The sequence below is a fragment of the Lutjanus erythropterus genome, chromosome 2 (assembly GCF_056507025.1).
Source record: "Lutjanus erythropterus isolate fLutEry1 chromosome 2, fLutEry1.hap2, whole genome shotgun sequence".
Lineage (NCBI taxonomy): Eukaryota > Metazoa > Chordata > Actinopteri > Lutjaniformes > Lutjanidae > Lutjanus > Lutjanus erythropterus.
In genome coordinates this window covers 26,440,214-26,450,814 of record NC_139318.1, presented here as the reverse complement: position 1 = coordinate 26,450,814, position 10,601 = coordinate 26,440,214, and the positions used below count along the sequence as shown (strand labels likewise).

Genomic DNA, 10,601 nt, shown 5'->3' with positions numbered 1-10,601 from the left:
ACTGAAGTTAATGTAACATGATTTTAAAAAAGCATTAACTTCATAATCCAATCCATTTCTGCTGCCTATTGAAATTTCTGGATTTTACTTTTTAAGGACCTGCAGAAACTCTGTTCTCTAATGTAGTGGGCTGTCGATTTCCCATAGTAAAATTTACTACTTACTTACAGAATGTATAGACACTTTAATTTATTTTTTAAGAATAATAATAATAAATAATAAATAAACATGCTTGTTTGAAAAGAAACTCTCTGTGAAGCTTTTTTTCAAAAAAAACGTCTGATGTAATATTTCTGTTTTAACAAAGTTGGACAGGAAAATATATGGATGATGCAACGTATTTATTTTATTTTATTTTATTTTATTTTTTGCAATATTTTTTACTAGTATTATCAAGTGGGTTTTGTCCACATGAATTTGCATTCCATGTATTCTATTTTCATCATTTTCACTAATGGGTTTTACTTTTCATCTTATTTTACATTAATTATTGTGTTCTACCCTGTTTTTTATGTTCATGCTGTCTTTTTATGTTAAGAAAGGTGATACATGAATAAAGTTTACTATTATTATTATTATTATTATTATTATTATTGTTGTTGTTGTTGTTGTTGTTGTTATTATCATGATTATTATTATTATTATTATTATTATTATTATTATGACAGACTGCAGACAGACAGGCTCCACTCCGGTGCAGTAGGTGGCATATTAACGTTGGTTTGCTATTCGCCACACGAAGAAGAAGAGCGTCGCGATGTTGTGTCTCTTCTTCTGCAGCGCTATCTGTGCTAATAACTAGCTAGTAGCTGTATCGGACGGTGTGAATTCTGCTCTGCTGCTAACATTTTTATCGAACTGCAGCTACAAAAAGGTGAGATACAGTCATTAAACGTATTGACCTGCCTAGTTCTCTCCACACGCGTTGTTTCATATAATATTGATTAATTTGCTGGTGGAAACCGTCACGTCGTGATAAATGCTAAATTTGTTAGCTAATCTAGCACATTATTTTCTAGCTAACATAACGTTAATGTTTGCATGGCTGTTTAGGGGTCTAGCAACGTCGATATTTGGTAGAAAAGTCAGATACAAATGGTGCAGTTTGTTTGTAGTGAATGTGTGTAAATCAGCCAATGTATGTCCTGAAATAATAAATGGTATGAATATGATGTCCAACGCTGCTGTTGCGCACAAGCTAACGAATTCTAACTACTTTTGTTAGCTCGTTAGCGATGCCTTGGTAATACAATGTTAAAGCTGTCAACATTAAAGTAGAATATGTGGTCAAAACAAGCTTAAAGGTATGACTTTGATGGCAGTAAGACCAGTAGCTTTATATGTGACCATGAACAGCACTCATTTGATTTGAAGAAGCTCTGCAGAGGACAACATTGAAGCTTGACAAGTTATCGTTGTACCCAAAACAGAGTTTCCTATGTGGACTCTTAAATCTGATGATGTAAAATTGTGACAGATGTTAACCATTATATCTACAGGCTGTAATAGTTTCTGACTTTTTTTCTTTCCATTCAGGCACATCTGATTGTAGGAATCTGGCAAGAAGATATTTGAAACTGGTGAAATGGGAGGTAAGTTATGATGACTTGTTACTTCCTGATGGTACTTTTCCCTACAATTCGAAACCCTTACAGGGTTTTCCCCGGGGAATTGTTGGTGGAGGTGGTAAGCCACTCAGATCTTGGTACGTGTACTCAGATCTTGACACGTAATCTTGTTTATAGAGGACAGCCAAAACAGAAGTCACATTAACCGTTTGGCATTTGCTGTGTGATACAGCGTCCGTAATTTTCCAGCAAAAGTTGATATTTTATTTCAAAGTATGGTATTTCTTTGTGAGTTAGAGGAGGTAGGCCTTTTTTAATGCAAGGTTGCCAATCTCTCCACAAAACAGCGGGAAATGTCTGCTGCTCTAGAAGAGATGTCTCGTTTCACCTTTTTCTTGTCCAACAGCACAATCATGACAGTCTGGGCTGCACAATATAGTATTGCAGTTATTTTGACAAATATTGCAATTGCAAAATGATTCACAATAATTCACAATAATTTTGGCATCACAATTTTATATTTTCCCTGACAAAAAATCTGATGATGTGTCATTTGTTGGGGTCTGTACTTAACAAACTAAAGAAAAGTGTTCTTAAATCTTTAAAACAAAATGCATAGGCCAGGGCATCTTTTCATCTCTACACTTCTACATATTAATGATGTTTTGTAACACATGTTAACCTTTATCAAAAGATTGCAGTTTCTGTGATTTGGACATTGCACTTGGCCATATTGCAATTTCGACAATATTTCAATTAATTGTACAGCATTAGAATCAGCTAATACCAATACCTTTCAGATACAGTTTCTCTCCCTCTCTTAAACAACTAAGTTGTTAATAACACATTTATATGGATGCACTTGGCTTCATTTAGCTATCTAAAAACATCATACTCAAACAAACAACAAACAAGCATTCTTTACCAGTGACTTACAAAATTATTCAGTGATGCAAAATTGCGGCTTCTTTTTATTTAAACTTTTTCAGACAATGAACTTTTAGCAGCATTTTATTGGTCAGCAACATTCAGATGTTCAAAATGAAATTCAAATAGATTGCATAAATGTTTAAGTTGCTGGGAGCTGTTTTGCTTTTTTCTTCCTGGAGTTTAAAATAACTCCACCACTGACACGATGCCAGAACTTCTGACAGGTTTCACTCATGCACAACAATTTAAAGACTTTAAATTACAAGGCAGAGAATGTGTTGTGAGAACAGCAACACATTCTCAGTGATCTGAGGACTTAAAAAGTCACGTAGTGTGGCCAAGGCATTAGACTAATGGATTGTATTAGATTATACTTTTGCGGTCCAATACCTAATCCAGTGATTTTGAGTGTTGGCACATCTCTAGAATCCACAGTATTTGAAGTAGAGATCTTCCTGGCAACTAATTTCCCTGTCAATTAAACAGAAATTTCAATTTAGACTAATCCATGAGTCTAAAAGTAAGAAAACATTCAGAAAACAGTAAATATTGAGCACAGTCTACTGATTGATTATGTTTTATTTATTTAGTTTGAACATTAAAAAAATCTATTTATGTTGAAAGAAAATAATACAAAGTAGAAACAAGTAATAAATAATGAACAGACTGACAATGAGAAACATAAATTAACATTTGATGTCTTGTCCTACCCCCATTCCAAATCTATACAAATCCAGCAATAACAAATCTATTTCATAAATTTAGTCTCCTCCCCCATTGCTCAACCCCACATTTACACCACTATGGCTTTTAAAACTGTCTGATATCTGTGCTTTGTTTAATTTGTTCACCCAGTGTTTGTGTATTTATTTTTCAATTTCCAAACAACATGAGTTTGGCTTTGTTCAAATTAAATGATAATTTGTTTGAGTCAAACCACATCTTTAATTTGCTGATTTCTGATGTGACCACCTCCAAAAGCTGCTGTAAATTGTCCCCAACGCAGAAAATACACCAATCAGGCATAACATTATGACCACTGACAGGTGAAGTGAATAATATTTCATCATGGCACCTGTTAGTGGGTGGGATATATTAGGCAGAAAGTGAACATTTTGTCCTCAAAGTTTGTGTGTTAGAAGCAGGAAAAATGGTCAAGTGTAAGGATCTGAGCAAGTCTGACAAGGACCAAATTGTGATGGCTAGACTTGGTTAGAGCACGTGGGGAGCGAAGGCTGACCCGTGTCCCATGCCCGATCCAACAGACGAGCTACTGTTGCTCAAATTGACGAAGAAGTTAATGCTGATAGAACGGTGTCAGAATACACAGTGCATCGCAGTTTGTTGCGTATGGGTTTGCATAGCCGCAGACCAGTCAGGTTGCCCATGCTGACCCCTGTGCTCCGCTGAAAGTGCAATGGGCACATGAGCATCAGAATTGGACCACGGAGCAATGGAAGAAGGTGGCCTGCTCTGATGAATCAGGTTTTCTTTTACATCATGTGAATTGCCGGGTGCGTATGCATCGCTTACCTGGGGAACACATGGCACCAGGATGCACTATGAGAAGAAGGCAAGCCAGCAGAGGCAGTGTGATGCTTAGAGCAAATTTCTGCTGGGAAACCTTGGGTCCTGCCATCCATGTGGATTTTACTTTGACACCACCTACCTAAGCATTGTTGCAGACCATGTACACTCTTTCATGGAAACTGTATTCCCTGATGGCTGTGGCCTCCTTCAGCAGGATAATGCGCCATGCCATAAAGCAAAAATGGTTCAGGAATGGTTTGAGGAGCACAACAACGAGTTTGAGGTGTTGACTTGGCCTCCAAATTCCCCAAATCTTAATCCAATCAAGCATCTGTGGAATGTGCTGGACAAACAAGTCCAATCCATGGAGGCCCCTGCTGCTAACATCTTTGTGCCAGATACCACAGCACACCTTCAGTAGTCTAATGGAGTCCATGCCTTGACGACGGGTTTTGGCAGCAAAAGGGGGACCAACACAATATTAGGCAGGTGGTCATAACGTTATGCCTGATCAGTGTATTTGTATCATCTGCAAATAAAGCAAATTTAATTTTATTATTATTTGGCCTTAATACTGACCCGGGGGGGACTCTGCAAGTAATGTCCAAACATTGAGATTTATATTCACCAATCTGCACGAACTGTTTACCGTTACGTATATAGTAGGGATGCACCGGTGGACTGGTTAGAGACCGGAACGGGCCAGTTTTCAGCGTGACCACATTCACACGTGTTCTGCACAATGGTCACATCATGCGCACAGCAGACAAACTGACCATGATATCCACCACAGCGCTGATCCTAGCTACACACACTGACACAGTGACAGCCTACTAGGAGACAGAACAGCTATAAACTTTGTAGCTCTTCAGGCTAATGTTAGCCAGCAGCAAACTGCTGTTCACAAAGGGACAGTTAAATCTCACCTCCTGTTCACCTCCTATTTTGGCTGAAGAATAAACAACCTGTGTTGATGCGTCTCCTCAAACATTTTCTCATGCAGACAATTTAACTAACCTCTTTTTCTCACAGCACAGTTTTATTGCAGCAAACTGTTGCATTCCAATGATCTCGTGAGATCACGTTCCCCCTATTCAGAAATTTTAATATGAAAATATAATAAGGCCTCTGTGTAACCTGGAGGACTTTGGAGAAAATGTAAAATAGTATTTAATTTAAATGTAATAGTCAGTGTTTTATTATGAACATCTAATTTAATTTTTAGAAGAAAAGTTGCAAAAAAAAAAGCCAATAATAGGTCAATAATAGGTCTTAGAAAGACTGAAAATTACAAATGGCCAGAATCTGACTCGGCTGGTCAGACCCCTAAAAAAATCAGAATTGGCCAAGAAAATTGAAATCAGTGCATCTCTAGTATATAGCTCTTCAGCCAGTTCAACACAACCCCTTTGATGCCAAACATTTACAGTTTATTGATTAATAAGTCATGATCAGTGGTATCAAATGCTTTTTTTTTTAAATAAATACACGCAGTGCATATTGTTTATTATCTATACAAGTTTTTATTTCTTCTATTAGGTCCATCAATGCCATAGATGTTAACTATATCAACATATTAACTGTTTGCCAAGAGTTTGTGCTTCTCAGTAAAATTGTCCAACCTTACAACATTGTCTGAAAAATATTGCATTTATTAAAAGCCATTTGAAGATAATAAAATTCTTCAATAACCAGATTGTATCATGAATGCTGCTGGAATGTGTACTTTTTGTGCTGTTCATTATGGACATTACAGATTATTCTACAAAACGTGACAACTGACTAAATGGGTTAGAGTCTGTGGCTAAATGCCATCATTTACCCGGAGCTGACGTTTGCTGCAATGCAGTGTAATGTTAGCAGCGTTACCAGCAGCCTGCTCTCCTTGCAGGTTAACAACCACATGCCTGTGCTGAATGTTGTTACATATTGCTCTGGTCGAGTGGTTAAATGTCAAGTTTATTCTTACACAGCCTTCATACAACCCTGTCTTCATTCTCTAGATCAAAATACTGCCATATTTTATCAGCTGCCTTCTGTCCCACTTTGCTGATTACAGCATCTGGACCATATGGGCATACGGGAGAGGGGCTGCCATTTTCCAGGCCTACAGTGCTGTCTAGTGGGAGGCAGTTGCATAACATCTTCGAGGCAACAGTTAACTGCCATTGTACATGGATAAAATATTAATAAATAATTTAACTGACCAGTGTTTCTGGCACCAACTAGCAGGGGTGGTGACATTTATTTGACTAGATGCCTCCCTAATTTGAATCCCTAATTTGAAGCATTAGTATAATTACTGCATGGCTAACAGGGTGTCACTGACTTGAAGTAACGTATGTACAGAATTGGTGACATATTTTCCTTGAATTACTACAGTGATCAACACAAATTTAATTTGGCTGCTATTGTTAGCACAAAATCACGGTGATATAGCTTATGCAAAATATGGTTATTTGTTTTGTTTTGTTCTTTTGTAAATCAACAGTGAATATACAGTAAGCATCAGACTGGACTTGGACTTGGCAAATACCCATTGTTAAAGGACTTAGACTGGGATCAGGGCCAAAAAAAAAGACTTAATAGCTACGTCCCTTATCTTAGCATTCAACCCCAATATCAGAAACAAATTTTGCACAACAAGCCTTAGTTCAATTAAACAATGTACATATTATTGTAGTTTTTAATTTTGTAACCCTCATTATTAATGGACACTCCTTCTGTGTACATTTACCTCACAAGTCTAATGGATGATGCAGAATAAGTTGCAATAATGCATTCATCATGTCCTCCAATGCTTGTCTCTCTTTCTTGCAGACCCTGCTCTTCATAGAGACTGTCCTCTTGACTGCAAGGTCTATGTAGGGAATCTAGGAAACAACGGAAACAAGACAGAGTTAGAAAGAGCTTTCGGGTACTATGGTCCTTTAAGAAGTGTTTGGGTTGCCAGGAATCCCCCAGGCTTCGCTTTTGTAGAATTTGAAGATCCTAGAGATGCATCTGATGCTGTGAGAGACCTGGATGGAAGGTAACTCCTTCAGAACATGTTTTACCTCTTTATGTAGTCTTGTTTTTCTTTTCATTGTTTAAGTGCTTTCCCCCTCATGTAATGCCTGTTGTTTAGGAACATGTGTGGCTGTCGAGTGCGCGTCGAGTTGTCCACTGGGGAAAAGCGCACCAGGAGCCGTGGCCCTCCTCCATCCTGGAATAGACGCCCTAGGGAAGATTTTAGGAGACGTAGTCCTCCAGTCAGACGCAGGTATGAATTTCCTACTTGAAAATTAGTTTTACTGTTTTATTTACAGTGTTTTTAAAAGCACAAATGACAAAGCAGATTTAAATTCCCCACACACTAAGCAGTAGTTTTTTTTTGTTTTGTTTTTGTTTTTCACTCCCTCCAGATGTTTGTTAGTTTGGCAAAGCTGTTTAAATCTAACAACCTCCCACACTGGCAGAAAACCTCATATCTTTAGAAGTCAGGCCTATTAAAGCCAAAGCCAAGTAGGAGGTAAAGTTTCTGACTGTCGTCGCTCTGGCCTGCATTTAATTGTTAGTACACTTACTGCTTTAGATCATGTCGGTGAACTAAACTTATTATTATTGGCACAGATGCAAAATGGGTTCATCAATAGATCATATGTGGATGTGGCTGATTCAGGATTTGATATATTAATGTCACTCCCCCCCTCAATGTGTTTAAAAAATCTAATTCAACATTAAGTGGAGTGATACTTTCTGAACTAACTTATTTCATCATTTCAAGGGTATTTTTATCTGTGCCAATGTTGCTAATTTTGACAGCCAATTCTAAAGACAACTTATGTCAGCACTTGACTATTTATGAACTCTCATAACCGTATGTCTGTAAAAGACCAAGCTCTACCAAAGTGATATTTCTATATGGGGATATCTTAAGAGGTACAGTTAGCACTTCATCAACCATCAAACATTTTTATAGCTACTTTCTAGAATTACTTTCTGCAGGTGTAAACTTTGTTTTCTTTCTGAGTTCAGTTGCCATCTATTAATAAAACTGAACCCCGTTGCAGAGTCACCACCACGCTTCTCACCATCTGAGTCAGTCAACTAGTCTTCTTTCAGCATCATGTGACTGCTGACCAGCGAGCCCCAATCAGCTTGGCTGGTGTTGTCACATGACCCAGGCGCACCGCCAGTCGTCAGGTTCCACCAACCTTTTGGTTCCTGAGCATGCAGTTCCCAGCATCTTCCTCTTCTTCCTCCAACCTTAACCCAATCGACAGCGGTCCACTTCACATTATCAACCAATCAGCGTCTTTACTCTTTCTATTCTCCACTACTACTACTGTTTCAACGGGAACAGCCCTTGGCTTTACATCCCTTCCCATCCTTTCCCCCAAAAAAGGCAGGGAAAATCTACAACTACCCCTTCCAACCAGCCACCAAGCAACTTCATATCTCCAACATTTGCATCATGTGGCAAATCCTCTCTGCAATTCGACCTCCCTCACCATCAGTCTGGCTTCCTTGCGTCATTTCTATCTTGTCCAAATCCCCCAAAATAGTAAGTTGTTTTTATCCTGCTCTTTGTAGTTTTTTATGCTTAATCTAGCTTTCAAACCTGCTGGACAGTTTTCCCACAGCAATTATGTAATTAAGAGCAATTTCAGTGCAGAGCTGCAAAAATCTTAAGATCAAAAGTTGTGGTCAAGGAACTTTGCCATCAGTCTTAAATTTTTAATTGTAAAAATTGATCAGTTCTCAATGTAATTGTGCTGCTGAGTGCATTTTCATGGCTCGACATTAAGTCATCTTGAGTGATATCAATGGCAAAAATGTGTAATTTGTTTTTGATATTTTATCTTTAGAGCTGACACATCAGTGATTTTGCTGCTGTAGTCACATGACCTTTAAGTGACCTTTTGTGATATGTCCTACATCGAGGTTTGTTTGACCTCAAAGTAAAGACATCCACCATCACTGTTTTTGATCAGCTCCAAGCAGCTTACTTTTATCAGGCACTTTGAGTAGATCACTGTACACAACATTGTGTCTAGTGTTGCTTAAAAAAAGTTGAATAGCAGCGATGCAGTAGACAGATGATTCAAGAATATGTTTTGCTCACTTTTTTTTTATAACTATTAAGTTGTGACATATTTTACTTGGTGTTTGTCCCAGGCAAGGCTTAATGTCGAGCCGTGATTTTGTTCTGTATTTTGAAATCTGGCTCCATGATTGGTGCTCATTGGACAGTTTCCTTTTAATGATCTTGATTCACTTTATGGATGCAGATGATCTCCTGTTAACAGACAAGGAAATATGTGTAGCCACGTTTCCACGTATAACCCATATCTCTTTAAGGATCACGAATACCAAAGGTTGCATTAGTGATAGGAAGGGTTAAATTTTTCTTTCCTAATGTTTTTTTTTTGTTTGTTTCATTTTTTTTTTTACTTGACCTACGCTGTAGATCACCAAAGAGGAGGAGCCTCAGCCGCAGTCGCAGCAGGTAAGCTTGTGACAGCTGTTTTTATTTAAACTGTGTGTTGATTGAAAATTAATGATAAAATTCATTTTGATCGTTTTTGGACATTGTTCACCAGGACTCCTTCAAGAGACAGACGCAGGTATCGGTCTCTCTCCAGAGACAAGAATCATAAGCGCTCAAGATCCTTCTCACGGTCAAGGAGGTCAGTTTACAAATCATTGATTATTATCATACTGTACTCTAAGACTTACTCTTATCAGTTGAATATCTTAATCAGTCATTTTGCACTCATTCAGTAGTTTGTTTGTGTTACAGCCGATCCCGGTCTAACGAGAGGAAATGAAGACCCTGAATGATGGTTCATCGGATCGTGCTATGGTTGTGAAATACAAATTTTTATAGACACGTTTTTCTTTTTAGATTGTGTTTGCCTGCTCAAGACAGCCTGAGGTTTGCCATGTTGCATATTGGGGAATAGCAGTCTTTTGACTTAACAACAAAGGACCTGGGGTGTTTTTTTTTTGTTTTTTGTTTTTTTTGTTTTTTTTGTTTTGTTTTGTTTTGTTTTTGGTAGGTTCTCAAGGCAAGATTTACCCATTTTACCTAAATATTTTACACTATAAAGTGTAAAACTAATTCTGTCTCACCCTGCATGTTTCAAATGGAATACTGGGTTTAGTTTTACATTACCATCCTGTTTTTTTAACTGTTTAATTAAATCACATACTGTTTTTGTTTATGTTTGGGTTTTTATATTTAATTGTTGGCTGACTCTTAAATTACTGGCAGTGGGTTACTGTGAGCTGCATCGCCAAGCATACTTTATACCAGTGACAGAAAGACTGGCAACAAATGTTGTAAATACTGGTGCTGTAACATGCAGGCTATCTTTGAAGCCGAAAACATCATCTGTTATTCTGTATTTAACCTACTGTATGTCACTTTTGCAAAAGGAGGGGTATGCTCTATTCAGTTTTGCCTGATTCTCTGAGCTCTGACACTTTGTGCTGATGCAGTTAAACATCTTGTTCAATAAATGTTTTTCCAAGGTGACTATCTCCTTGTTGTCCTGCCTTTGTGTATGAATAGTTCCATAGAGCAGG

At 37.8% G+C, this 10,601-nt stretch overlaps 1 protein-coding gene across 1 annotated transcript; it reads left to right on the top strand.

The window, feature by feature from the left end:
• Nucleotides 1–741: 741 nt before the first annotated feature.
• On the top strand, nt 742–10,551 carry srsf3a (serine and arginine rich splicing factor 3a). Its single transcript, XM_084735182.1, has 7 exons — nt 742–874; nt 1,537–1,592; nt 6,849–7,059; nt 7,156–7,290; nt 9,481–9,519; nt 9,614–9,700; nt 9,814–10,551. The coding sequence occupies exons 2-7, from the start codon at nt 1,586–1,588 to the stop codon at nt 9,839–9,841; spliced, it is 507 nt and encodes a 168-aa protein (XP_084591308.1). The 5' UTR covers nt 742–874; nt 1,537–1,585; the 3' UTR covers nt 9,842–10,551.
• Nucleotides 10,552–10,601: the final 50 nt, after the last annotated feature.